The sequence below is a fragment of the Pantherophis guttatus genome, chromosome 2, assembly GCF_059756535.1.
Source record: "Pantherophis guttatus breed Tessera chromosome 2, ASM5975653v1, whole genome shotgun sequence".
Classification (NCBI taxonomy): domain Eukaryota; kingdom Metazoa; phylum Chordata; class Lepidosauria; order Squamata; family Colubridae; genus Pantherophis; species Pantherophis guttatus.
This window is the reverse complement of record NC_142064.1, coordinates 123930168-123944031: the sequence shown is the minus strand read 5'-3', so window position 1 is coordinate 123944031 and position 13864 is coordinate 123930168. Positions and strand designations below refer to the sequence as shown.

The 13864-nt window shown below is 40.5% G+C and overlaps 2 protein-coding genes across 3 annotated transcripts; one reads left to right on the top strand and one right to left on the bottom strand.

Moving 5' to 3' along the window:
- Positions 1-1191: 1191 nt before the first annotated feature.
- On the bottom strand, positions 1192-8521 carry UBL5 (ubiquitin like 5). 2 transcript variants are annotated; one of them, XM_060689008.2, is made up of 5 exons: positions 8383-8521; positions 7524-7615; positions 6163-6246; positions 2524-2561; positions 1192-1420 (listed from the first exon to the last, which is right to left on the bottom strand). In XM_060689008.2, exons 2-5 carry the CDS (start codon positions 7577-7579, stop codon positions 1377-1379), a joined length of 222 nt encoding a protein of 73 aa, XP_060544991.1. In that variant the 5' UTR covers positions 7580-7615; positions 8383-8521; the 3' UTR covers positions 1192-1376. The 2 variants fall into 2 exon arrangements, with proteins under 2 accessions (XP_060544991.1, XP_060544990.1); XM_060689007.2 differs by having other exon boundaries at positions 8237-8383.
- On the top strand, positions 8399-12381 carry FBXL12 (F-box and leucine rich repeat protein 12). The gene is made up of 3 exons (XM_034419346.3): positions 8399-8537; positions 8912-8984; positions 10880-12381. Exons 1-3 carry the CDS (start codon positions 8434-8436, stop codon positions 11678-11680), a joined length of 978 nt encoding a protein of 325 aa, XP_034275237.2. The 5' UTR covers positions 8399-8433; the 3' UTR covers positions 11681-12381.
- The last annotated feature ends 1483 nt before the right edge of the window (positions 12382-13864 follow it).

The following is a 13864-nucleotide window of genomic DNA, read 5'->3' as shown; positions in this document are numbered from 1 at the left end:
ACCAGCCATCCCTCTCTTTCCTATTAAATGTAAACAAGCTATTGGTGAGCAGCTGGCCTACTTTCACCAATTCCTCCTGCCAGCCACCAGAATTCAGACTTCCTCAAAATATATCTACACAAGAGATAGTTTTATATCCTGGAACTGATAGCAAAGAAAAATTCTCTCCAACACTCCCCCCCTTCCCCCCATATTAAAAGAGCCTTTGTTCCTTTGAAAACCAGCAGAAATCTAGGAAAATGAACCCCAAAAATGGGAATAGAAGCTGGGAAAAGAAACAGGGTACCCTCAGAATTAACTGAATGAATCTTCAAAAACCTGGAAGGAGTAAAGAAAGACTGGGAGGATTATATATATATAAAAAAGGCTATTTTTAAAGGGATAACCAAAATTTAGCATTGGTTTTTAGTTTCTTCTCATTACTATTTCTGGCATTTATAACTGTACACAGTAAATTGTGTGATTTATTCAGCTTAGTATCTATAGCAGAACTCCTCTAGGGTTCTGCTATACGTACAAAATTAGGGACAGGCCAACATTTTTTTTCGGCCTAAAAGTTTATGTTCAGTTTTCAGCTGTGATATTAGGAGAATTTTATAATTCTTCCAATACTGTTTTTGCTGTAACTACTAAAGATAAAAAGGCATGTTTACACTTCTTTCTTAAGAATGGTTTTAATTATCTCTTGTGAAATTCACCTAACTTCCAGAGAAGGGGGAAACATACTTTTCTTAACACTTGAGCCAGGAAATCATGTTACAAAATTGATTTTATTTTTCAATCAGCCTTCTTTTGCCTGGCAATTAGTTACATAGGTTGTTCGATCTGTCACATATCAGGATTAAGGAGGATACCCTTAACTGATTTGAAGGGGAAATGATTGAATACTTGGAAGACAGATTGCCTCAACAACAACTGTATCTTTGCTGAATCTGTTCAAGAATTCTGCACCCTTGGATAATAATGGAATGAACAATATTCAGTAACATAATGACACTAAATGTGGAGGTCATGTTTAATGCAAGCGATGGCAAATTCTGGCAAGTTCAAATATTTTTCAAGATTAGCTGTCAGCTAGGTGAAACTGTATAGGGGACGACGACCTTTCTTGCTTATCCCTTGAGAGCTGTATTTTTAAAATCAAATTCACTAACACCATGGTTAATATTTTTTTAAGAAACACAGAGCATATGTGTCAATTACATTTATTTAATACAAATACATAAAACAAGGTTTGAATACAGATTTCCTGATTTATTGCCATCAAGGACAAAATATTCCCGACTTAATGTCAAGCCACAAAGTAATCCATCTATAGACTGAGAAATTCAGAACAAGGAAACAGAGCAAAGATAGCACTTGTCATGACGAAAACACTACTGATAATACAACTCCAGGTTCATGCCATCATGGATTTCATCTGAAAGTAAGGAGTTAAGGTTAATTTTCACAAGAAAATATTAATGAGTACTAATTATAAATAGGCTTAGCCTTTGAAAATATCACATCAAAGTGACCATCCTTTGGAAATAATGCTGTTCAGATATATGCAAAAGTATATATTTATAATATGACCATATATATTTGTATAATGCCCCAAATATCTTTTTTTCCAGTTATGCAGAGATTTAAAGCCCAATTCTATTTTCTTGAGCCAAAGAATGGTAGTGCGCTTATCAATTAGTATCAAGATCTACAATTTCCATTTCTTTCAAAGCTCAAGTTGACAGAGAAACAGAATAGTGTGGGGATCAAGCAACAGGGTACACAATTCCTAAAAATGACCCCCCAAAAAGACATATGGAATACTTCAAACAATTTCTGTCTTAAAGGCAGAACTGGAAAGATTCATATTGCTGAGGATTCTGGGCTCATAAAGGAAACATACTGAATGGAAAAAGCTTGGGAAATGGAAAAGATAGAAGCTAAGAAAGCCTTAATTATCAATTTGAACTGTTAAGTACAAAGCTTCATGCCTTATCCCATTTTGAACATTTTAGAAGTTGTTTATGTTTGGAAGAGAGCTGTTCCATAGATGTTTTTAAAAAAACCTTATTTGCAAAATTTAGCGCTCAAAACAGTTCAGCGTATCTTTAATTTTGAGACTGAAACTTTCTAATCTTAAAATAGGCTGCTCTGTATATCCCAAAAGTGGTTCAACCTCAGAACAAAGATAAAACTGTCAATTTGCAGAACACTTTCAATAGACTTGAAATGGAAATGTTTTGACAATTGAACAAGACATTCTGAGGTTGGAATATTTCAACATCAAAACATTATTTGGAAAACATAGATACTACATATATGCATGTTAAAATGTCTGAAATATCTAAAAGGGGATACAATCAATTAAGATCATGTTTTTAAATATGTGCAGGATAATGAATTAGTATTTGACTAAAACTTAAATGCCTCCCCAAAAAATAACAAGCCACGCAAGTGAGAGAAAGTTTAAAACGTCACATTTTTTTTCTCTAGTCATCTGACCATTTTCTTCCTTACTGTCAAACTTTTAAAGGATACAGTCTGCCAGCATCACATGGTCCTTGAAAATTGTATACCTAAAATATATATAAAAATATAAAAATAATAGTTGCAGCTTTTACATAGTTCAGTAAAAATAAGTCAATAATTATCACAATCAATACAATCAGGCCTCAACTTATGACCCTAATGGAAGCTGCCTACCACAGTCATAAATTGTGATCATCATAAAACAGACCTGATTTTATGACTTTTTTCATAGTGGCAATTCATTTATGTGATCATGGGGGAGGGGAGAGAACCACCACAACATCATATCTTGGTCATATGTAAATAAGTTAAGTTCATCATAACTTTGAGCAGCCAGTAAGTGACTGGTCATAAATTGAAGACTGCCCATATAAACAATCACAACAATAAAATGAAGGGCCAATCAGCATTAAAGAGCTGGCACTGTGGGGACCATCACAAATTTGTTCCGTTCCAAAGTAAAAGAACTCATTCATTAAATTGTATCAACTTAAATACTTATACAGATTATCAATCTGCTGCTAGTCACAATTCAAGGTTTCTCTTTCAAGCATGAATCTCATTTTGTTACAATTTATTCCATTTTCATCAATTACAGACTGCAGTGGCTTCTTCCTAAACTATGAGATACAGATAGTCCTTGACCTTCAATTGTAATGGAGTCATTAAGCCATGCATCACATTATTGTGTTGCTTAACAACTCTGTCCATGCTTTTCCTGATGTGGTCAGTAAGTGGAGCAGGGTAATGGAAGCCCCAGGAAACCTAGAACAGGCCCAGCTCACAAGTGGCCTGCCCTGGGCTTTCTCCACCCCAAGGCGCCCCATGCTCAGTTTCTTGTCTCTCTGGGTCTCCTAACCTTTGGCCTGCTTTCTTGCTCCACCAGTCCCCACAGGCCTTTGGCTTGCTTCCCATCCTGCTGGATCCCATATCCTTTTTCCCACGTCCCGTCACTGATCAGTCACTTGCCTTTTACTGTAGATCTTCTAGAAGCAGTTTATTTATTTATTTATTTATTTATTATCAAATTTATAGACCGCCCTTCTCCCGAAGGACTCAGGGTGGTGAACAGCCAAAGTAAAAAACATAGATACAAACATTAAAAACAATTTAAAAAGATATATATAAATTTGGCCCCAAAGTTAAAAAACAGTAAAAAAAACATATTAAAAACATTTAAAAAACATTAAGCCAGCCTGGCTTGCTGAAAAATTTAATTTAATTTAATTTAATTTCCAATTTATATACCGCCCTTCTCCCTGAGGACTCAGGGCAGTGTACAGCCAAGATAAAAACATAGAATACAAATATTAAAAAACAGTTAAATATATATATAAATTTTGGCCCGAAAGTTAAGAAATCACAGACTGATTAAAAGAATTTAAAAATTTCTTCTTAAGCCAACCCGGCTTGCTGGAAAAGATGAGTTTTAAGGGAACGACGGAAGGCATTGAGGTCATGGATTCTCCTTATCTCAGGGGGCAACTGATTCCAGAGGGTAGGAGCCCCCACAGAGAAGGCCCTCCCCCTGGGGGTCACCAGCCTACATTGTTTGGCTGATGGCACCCTGAGGAGGCCCTCTCTGTGGGAGCACACGGGACGATGGGTGGTCGTCGGTAGCAGCAGGCGGTCTCGCAGATAGCTAGGCCCTATGCCATGGAGCGCTTTAAAGGTGATAACCAACACCTTGAAGCGCACCCGGAAGACCCGGGAGCCAGTGCAGCTCGCGCAGGAGCGGTGTTACATGGGAGCGCCATGTTGCTCCCATCACTACCCACGCTGCTGCATTCTGGACCAGTTGGAGCCTCCGGGTGCTCTTCAAGGGGAGCCCCATGTAGAGAGCATGGAAAGGAAAGTTCAGTGTGGCCTTTCTACGCAGTGGAAGCCACATGGCTCCATCTCAGAAGCGGACACCATTTTGGAACAGCCCCAATTAAGTGCAGCTGTTCCAAAATAGGTGCCCATTTCCAGGACAAAGCCATTTGGCCTCCACTGTATAGGAAAGCCGCACAGCACAATAGCTACTTCGAGAAGATCTACAGCAGGGATGTCAAACTCTATTTCATTGAGGGCTGCATAAGGGTTGTGTTTGACCTTGGGGGTCTGGATGGGCATGGCCAAGTGCTAAGGCAGGATTTCCCTCAGACTTTCCTTCCCTCTCATAATCCTCCTTCCTTCCTTCCCTCTTCCTTCTCCTTTCTTCTTCCCCCTCTTTCTTTATTTTTCTTTCCTTGCTCTCTTCCTATCTTGTCTTTCCCTTTCTCCTTTCCTGTCCCTTCTTGGATACTCAAATGCAAAAGGGGAAACATTTCTCTCTTTGTTTTGTTTCGCTTTTAGTTGGTTTTGCTAGCCCTCTGCCAGTGAAAATGGAGCCCAAGGGGGCTGCACGTGCCCCACCTGACCCCATTTTTGGCTGCAACAGCCTCCTGCAGCTCTCTGCCAGCAAAAACGGACCTCTGTGGGGCTGCACACACACCCCTGGACCCGGTTTTTGGCCTTCTACAGCCCTCTACCAGTGAAAAGAGAGCTCAGGGGCTCCACTTTTGCTGGCAGAGGGCTGCATGAGGCCGTCACAGCTAAAAACAGGGCCCGGGAGGGCCATGCACAGCCTTCCCAAACTTCGTTTTTGCTGGCAGAGGCAGAGCAGGCTGCTCCTTTGCTGTTTCCAGGGCGGCTCCGCAGGCCAGATGTGGCCTGCAGGGGGCTTGAGTTTGACACCGCTGTTCTACAGCAAAAGAGACATCACTAATTGGTGATAGGAGTATAGAGAAAGGTGAGACTCAGCAGGCTGGGAAGTAGACCCAAGGCTTGCAGGGACCCTGTGGGGAAGGAGGGAGATAAGATTTGTGATGGGGCACTGCAGCATCCCTGCAATCAGTTGTAATGGCAGGCAAATTGCCAAGTGCCAGAATTTTGTTCATGTGACTACAGAGGGCTGCAGCAGCCATAACTTCAAAACCAGGTTGTAAGTAGTTTTGGGGAGGTCAATCAGAATTTTGAAAGGTTGCTAAGCAACCAGTCATAAGTAAATGGCAGTGGTAAGTAAATTTCTTTGAAATGAATTTGAGACATTCTTTCTCTTCCTTTTAAATAGAGAAACTTCTCTTTGTTATGACTAAATTGTGTAATGAAATTATCAGCAGAAAATATCATTGGAAATCTTAGTGTTCTCTTTTGCCATTATTGGTTGATCGCTACCCAAGTTTTAAGCTATACATTCAGAGCCAGTGTGGAGTAGAACTTAAGGTACAGGCCTAGAAAACAGGAGCTGTAGTCCTGCCTTAGGCATAAAAAAAACCAGATGAAGTAACTTTGGGGCAATAACTCTTTTTTATCCCAACTAACCTCACAAAGTTGTTGTTGTAGGGAAAATAAGAGGCAGAAGAGTTATGTATTTTTGTTGCCGTAAGTTATGTATAAAAAAGGTATATGTCAAAATCACGGTTAACTGCGAAAAGGAACTTTACTTGGAACAGCTTACATTTCTGCAACAACAATTTTTAACACCATGGGACAACAATATCTACCTATCAGATCTTTGGAAAGGATTTGATGGGTAGGTAAAGATGCCAAATCCAATCTGACTGACTGATCACCTGAGGAGTTATATTCAAAGCATGTTATGAGTAAGTTGGAGAGCCTACTTACCACTTCTTCAGAACAATCTTGTCCCAGCGAGTACCAGTCTGGGCAGCAATAAGCTTCTTAAGATCCCTGATGCAATCATCAGTGCTGAGCAGTAATATTGGTTAAAGAAATGAATGAGAAAATAGGGCCTAGTATATCGTAAGCACTAATTAAGCTATTTGTTATGCACAACTTATCAAAAACAATTGAATCTCTTGTACAGTGAAAAATGGGGGATGGATGCAGATATACTGTACATTACTCACATACAAACAGATGACCAAAGGACTATTGTTTGCATTTTCAAATCTATGCACAAATATATCTGCATGTATTGATTACAAACAGTCCCTGGATTAAGAAAATCCAACAAGGCAACCCCTAAATGTGAACCTATTATTAAAAATGGTGGATGGCATTATCCTTCCTTGAGCTGACAAACCACTAAAGCTACACAATACTTTCAGCAACTGCTTAAGCAAAATATTTTTAATACAGGTAGTTCTCAATTTATGACCATAATAAAGCCTGCAATTCTGTTCATGTGATAGTTGTTAAATGGGTCATCACACGAGCACACCTGATTTTATGACCTTTTTTACAGAGTTATTAAGCAAACCCATTGTTTGCTATGGGGTATTTTTCACTGGAAACTGGAAGTTAATACCAGTTTCCACCAAAAACTTTGTAAATTGTGGTCATGTGACCACAAGATGCTGCAAACAGCCATAAATGTGGGCCAGATGCCAAGCATCCAAACTGCTGTCATGTAACTGTGGGGGGATGGCTGTTGAACCTTGAATGCAGGTCATAAGAACCTTTTTCAGAGTTCATTGCAAATTTGAATGGTTGCTAAGCGATCGATCAGTCACCCAAAGAAAGAGCAATCATGAAGAATTCTTCACTCTCCCTCAATTTCCCATGCTACTAGCACAACAAAATTTTCATCTCCAAATTGGAGATTCCTGTAGATTCCTAAGATTCCCATCTCATAATGTGGTTATGAAGTGAAAACGATTTCAAAGCAACAGATCCCCATTATCTGGGTTTGTCTGGGGGAAAAACAGTGGCTATAAAAAAGACTACACACCCCCTGCTCAAATGCCAGGTTTTTGAGATGTAAAAAAATCAGACCAAGATGAATCTTTAGGGGGAAACAACAAAATTTACAATAACTTGGTTGTGTTTTTTACATCCACTGTATGTATAACATCAGAGAGAAGCAAAAAAACATCTATTTAAGCCACATTCACACTCAACTTAATGGTACCCATAATAAATAGTTTCAATCTAGAATCCCTTTCTTGCAATTTTACAGCCCAAAAGATCAGCTAAAAGGGAAATAATTGCTATCCCAAAACGGTTTCTTTGGTTTAGGATACTTGCACTTCACTCTAACTTTCTTGCCCAGCCGATCGTTGCAAACTACTTCAATCATCTTGATCACGGCTTCACGTTCGGCTCTGCTAGAGAGCTAAACAAAATAATCAGTGTCAAAAAGAAAAATAAGTAATCCGGCAGTCTGATGTAAACACCGAATATAGTTAAAAGCCTATTTTAAGCGTAGGAAAGGGAGTTCTTCAGCTTAATGGCCATTGTCTCTCAGCCCCTGGCCGCTGGTAGATGTGTTAACTTCAACTCCCAGAATTCCCCACCATCTTCAAGCAGTCAAGGTTAATAAACTCTGCTAAATACGGAATACTGTATCCATCTCGAAACTCGCCTTTTGCAAATGCGCTAGAGCAGAGATCTTCAGACTTGGCAGCTTTAAGACTTGTGGACTTCAACTCCCAGAATTCTCCAGCCAGCATAGCATAGCTGGCTGGAGAATTCTGGGAGTTGAAGTCCACAAGTCTTAAAGCTGCCAAGTTTGAAGATCTCTGCGCTACCGGTAGAGTTTTGCCAAGACCTCCGTGTACTAGACGCAGAAGCCTAACAAAGCCCCAATCCCTGAAGCGTGGACCGGTGGGAAGAAAAGTCTCCTATCCCACGCATAATTCCCCGATTCTCACAACCGCCCTCAAAACGACCAGGCCCAACCACCAACCCGACTCGAAATACGCGCCCCCCCCCCCACGACAAGAACCCCTCTCACCGCGTGGGAGGCTTCCTTCAGACCGAGAAAGCCGAGACGCCACAACCCTTCAGCGGAATATGGAGAATTCTCGCCGCAGAAAAACAATCCAGGATCGCCAACCCGGAAGTACGGGGTCACGAGGAAAAAACGGAAGTTCTACAAACCCCTTCCGCCAACAGTTGCCGCGGGAAGAAACGCGGTGATCAATGTGATAAATGATGGCCGCGCTATCCCCTCCGACTCTTTCTTCTCTCCCGGACTCGCTTCTCCTCCAGATTCTGGTCTGGCTGCCGCCGCGTGACCGAGTAGGCGTGGCCAGGTAAGTAGTCGGCTCCGCCTCGCGTTCTCCGTTTCCATGGGAATCCTCCTCCTCCTCCTCCTCCTCCTCCTCTCAACGTCAACTACGCTGTCCTGCTTTCGGGATAGGGTTGGCCGCATGCGTAGCGTTTGGTGAAACGCCGATTGATGTCTTCGTCCGGTCGCTGTGCCTGGGGCGCGAGGGCTAAACTCGTCGCAGTGCGAAACAACGTATCAATGGAAACGCTTTGCGCAAGGGGCAGATAACTCCCGTGACATCCATGTAGGAATGCCTGACGGGGCGTGGTGGGGGGGACGGACAATCCGTCGGGGTCGTCTGGATCAATTCCTTTAGGGGAGATGAGCGTGTTTGGCTAACAAACTTTCTTTCCGCAGGGTCTGCAAACGGTGGCATCGTTTGGTGCGGGACAACTTCTTGTGGCGACACGTGGACCTCTCTTCTTGCAGGGTCAGAAATGCCTAACATCTACTAGGGCGCCTATATAAATTTAACAAACAAGTAGTTCTGAAAATAGGAGATAGATGTTGTGGGAAAGGCATGGGAAGGAACAAGCAAAATGGTCCAGGTCGGACGCAGTACAACAGATATACTTACAATTTAAAAGAGAGAGAGAAAAAGACATCTTCACAGTAATGTAATTTAGTAGAATTTCTGGCAAAACAAATAGTATTTTAATTTGCCGAACATAGCATGCTTTATTACAAGCAATGTTCTATCTATTTTTTATTTATTTTTTATTTATTTATTTTTATATGCCGCCCTTCTCCAGAGACTCAGGGCGGCTTACAATGCGTTAAGCAATAACCTTCATACTTTTGTATATTTTATACAAAGTCAGCTTATTGCCCCCACAAACCGGGTCCTCATTTTACCCACCTTAGAAAGGATGGAAGGCTGAGTCGACCTTGAGCCTGGTGAGAATTGAACTCGCAGTAATTGCAGGCAGCTGGATGTTAAATGCTGCCTTAGTAGGAGGCATTAGCCTCCTACGCCACTCAGGCTCTATGATTTGATATAATTTTATTCTAGTTGTGATAAGAGATTAAGAGGTATATTGACAGACGGCAAGGCTTAGCAGACAAAAAGTCTAACCCTGATCATGTTTAAAACTATACAATGCAGTAGTTTCTGCACAAGAGATTGAAATTGGCACGATTGCCAGGGAAACATTGCAATGGGAGCCCTATCCTTTTAGCACATGCATCAATTTCACATGAATGTTCAAAAGGGGCAAAGTTTGCAATACAATGTATTGTCTGCCATTTTGACATCACATAGATGCCACTGATACAAGGTTTAAAACATCTGGAATACCTCCCACTGAAAATCAGGTTGATTATGGGCCTCCTGGACACTTGAAAACTGAAGTATTCCAGAGGACCAATGGTGAATGATATCTAGTGTATTTGTTTGATTTTATTAAATTCTGATTTATTTATATTATTTGTATATTTGTTCCAACTGGGGATGTTTAAGTTTGGTTTATTTTTATTCTCAACTATTGGTAATTTGATGAGAATCTGTTTTAATTATGACAACATTGACAGGGCAGGCCACCAGAATATAAACTGATAGCAAACTGCACTCCTTATTAGCACTGATGATGTTACTTAGTTTGGGTAATGAAAGGTTTTCAAGAAAACGAGCAAGCTCAGAGAGCACCAAGAACCCCTCAGATAAACTACAATTCTCAAAACCCATATTTATTTAAAAAGTTATACAAACTTTTTAAGGTTTAGACCAGGGCCAAACTCCCGGTCTAGAGGCTGGATGCATCACACGCTAGCCACACCCACACCCGGTTTAGTGAAGGAAAAACATTCCAATATGTCACTTGATGCCGCCATGATGACATGAGTTTGACACCTCTGATTTAGACTAAACATTTTATTATTTTATTATTATTTATTTAATTTGTATACCGCCCTTCTCCCGGAAGGGACTCAGGGCGGTGAACAGCCAAAATTAAAAAACATACAAATTCAAAAGTTAAGATAATTAAAAAAGAATTAAATCACTGGCTACCCAATTTAAAACCCCAAATCCATAAAATTATTTTAAAATCCCAATTAAAACCATTTAGGCTAGGCCGGCTTGATGAAATAAAAACGTCTTCAGGGCTTTACGGAAGGTCCGGAGGTCCGGGATTTGGGTGCTGTCTAACCTAATCCTATTTTATTTATCTATTTTAGAAATAAGATTCACTGAGCTATTTCATACCTGGTTTGTGGTCATAGGCTTGGAAATTAGATTTGTTTCTGTGCCAGTTATAATTTTCAGTAATTATATGCATTGCAATATTTTTTCCAATTGCAATTCTATTGTTTTTCCTTTCCCTTTAGATATCCTCCAAGATCTTATGGCATCTTCTGCGGAATTATTTCCAAGGCAACTTGCGGACTCTGAAGCTACGGGGATCCCTCCACTCCTTTCGAAAACAAGAAATACTTACCTCAGCACTGCTGCAGGCTTTGGGCAAACAATGTCCCAAACTCCACCAATTGAGCTTGATGGAGCTAGACCTCCGTTCATTCCAGTATGGCTGTATGCCCTCCTCTCTTACCACCCTGGAGCTGAGAAGTTGTGAGATCCCTTTTGTTTGGTTCCAAGTGCCAGAGACCCCCTGCACTTTCCCAAGAATCCAACAACTTTCAATCTGGAATGTCCCTGCTTTTTCCAACCAGCACCTATTGAATATTGCCACCCAGGGCACTCTCAAAACTCTTATCCTTTCAGAAGTCTACCGTATAACAGATGTGGGGATCGAGGCAGTAGCACCACATCTGAAAGACCTTCAGCACCTTGCCTTGTACCATTGTAGTGTTGGTGATTCAGCCATGCACTTCACTGGGCGCCACATGAAGCAACTGCACCATTTAGATCTCAGGAGCAATTCTTTGACAGATGTAGGTCTTCTTTGCTTAAGTGGTTTGCCAAACTTAGAGAGTCTTTGTTTGAGAAACTGCAGTCAACTTTCTCCAGAAACCATTTTAATTGTTTGCCAGTCACTCCCCAGCCTGAAGCATCTTGATTTAAGCGGGATAGACTTTGAAGACAAAATATTCCAAAAGATCCAGTTGGGTTTGCCAAGCTGTACAGTGGCAAACACTATCCCTTGCGCAGATTCCAGTGCAATATCTTAGAAGATAGCAAATTTTCCCTATGCATGTTATTCACAGGTCAAAAGATGGCAGCACTCAGATACATCTCCTTAGCAGCTTTTTGTCCTTACAGCCCAAATGTTTGTAGCAGGCTAAAAATGAAATAGAACAGACCAAAGAAGTAAACACATTTCAAAGGCCATTAGTTTAACTGTTGTGCAAATGATATGTCCAGTGTTTGTACTGCAGATGTCCTGTGATGTTGACATAATTCAAGCATAAAGAATCCACTGTCTTCCAAATTTTTGATATACCTCTCAACTCCTACAGTTCCAGCAAATATAGTCAGCTATGAACCTTGATGGAAAAGGTATCGAAGAATACCAGGAGACTGCCAGGTTCTAAAGTATGACATTAAAAAGTGACTGGAGAGATTAAAAATTAAAATAATTTATGTACTGCAGGCATAAAATGTTATTAGACATACTGTGCCATTTTAAACACTGCACAAATTTCTGGACATCTAATCTAGGACATAGTCTTTGTTCTGATGGAGTCCATTCCTCTTCCTGAGTAACTTAGAGTTGATATCTTTTTAACAAGCACAAAGGTTACATTTACAAAAGTGCATAATTTTCAAGGCTGACCACATTTTATTGTTTTTAAACACCAGCTTATTTGCTTGAAATCTGGCACAATAAGTTTGGATTTTTAAAAATAAATTATCTGAAGTTTGTATTCCACATTTTTTCCATGAACTCTGAAACTGATTAACTTTCAGACAGGACTTAAGTTATGGATATTCCATCAAATGCTCCATTAAAAAGTCTATGACCTGGTATCTCAAATGCATACAGAAGATTTGGGAGAGGCTTGCACAGCCCATTCCAAAAGTTGGTGTGTGTAGTTAGGCTTAAAGTGACAGAATGGAAAAGCTATTAAATTCTTAGGGAATAATATGGTATTGAACGATCTTTAAATTTAGGTTTAATTTCTGTTCTGGTTCCTTGGTTCCAATACTTTTTGGAATACTGTCTGGGCATTCTACTCAAAAGCCAAATGTGATCCTCAGATTGAAGGGAAAAAATCATCCTTGCACTATTTGACCTGAACTTAGAGGGAGCCATTGTTTCATATTATCCATATTTCTCATATTACCCATGGAATGCCTTTTCCTTTCCCATCTTAACATCTCTGCTCCCAACCACCTTTGCAGCATTATAGTACTGATCCAGCTTCCCCATGTCACCTTGGTTTTCATTAGCATTACTACCAGTAGAGAATAGAAATGTCTTTGGCTGTTATGGACAATGCCTGGGACACATTGAACCATTCATAGAGATACCACCAAGACTTTGATTTTCTGCATTCCTTAACCCTCTCTTCCCATTAAAATGTATGAGTTGCTATAATCTTTTCCAACAATTTCATGAGCAGCTGATGCTACACTGCCCTGTCCTTGTAGCTGATGATGGGAAACTCAGGTATGGTAGGATCTTTCAAATTTCTTTTTGCACACATTAAATTCTGCCTTTATAAGTTTGTTGAACAGAATGATCTCCCTTCACATTAATTGTATCATGTCATTGTATTTGCCATGTCTTTGCCTTTTTCCATACATTATTTTTTTTCCACTACTGATTGTTGAGTCACTAGGTGACTTAAAAAAATAAAGTCCTTCCAACTGAACTAGGCTCCTGGAGAGTTAATGAGCATGTTCAAATAGGTTGTTGGTTTTAGTTTTTGAAAACAATATGGAATTAGTTATGTCAGTGCCTTCTGGTATGTTTTCTCTGTTAACCAACCTAGCCAATAGTCCTGGATTTTCCTGGTAGTTTCCCAATCTAAATCTTAAATCAGGTGTGATTCTGCTTAGCTTTGGTGCTGCTACCTAGCTGAACCTCAATCCAAAGGTAAAGGTTCCCCTCGCACATATGTGCTAGGGCAGTGCTCATCTTCATTTCAAAGCCGAAGAGCCAGCGCTGTCCAAAGACGTCTCTGCGGTCATGTGGCCTGCATGACTAAACGCCAAAGGCGCACGGAACACTTACCTTCCCACTAAAGGTGGTCCCTATTTTTTCTACTTTCTACTTTTTTACGTGCTTTCAAACTGCTAGGTTGGCAGAAGCTGGGACAAGTAACGGGAGCTCGCCCCGTTACGTGGCCCTAGGGATTCGAACTGCTGAACTGCCAACCTTTCGATCAACAAGCTCAGCGTTTTAGCCA

Coding starts and splice junctions, on each gene's coding strand:
- UBL5 (XM_060689008.2), bottom strand. CDS start 7,579: ATGATTGAAGTAGTTTGCAACGATCGGCTGGGCAAGAAAGTTAGAGTG. Junction 2,562..6,162: donor AAGATTGTTCTGAAGAAGTG/GTAAGTAGGCTC, acceptor TATATATTTTAG/GTATACAATTTTCAAGGACC. Junction 1,421..2,523: donor CCATGTGATGCTGGCAGACT/GTATCCTTTAAA, acceptor CCTTACTTTCAG/ATGAAATCCATGATGGCATG.
- FBXL12 (XM_034419346.3), top strand. CDS start 8,434: ATGATGGCCGCGCTATCCCCTCCGACTCTTTCTTCTCTCCCGGACTCG. Junction 8,538..8,911: donor GACCGAGTAGGCGTGGCCAG/GTAAGTAGTCGG, acceptor TTCTTTCCGCAG/GGTCTGCAAACGGTGGCATC. Junction 8,985..10,879: donor TGGACCTCTCTTCTTGCAGG/GTCAGAAATGCC, acceptor CTTTCCCTTTAG/ATATCCTCCAAGATCTTATG.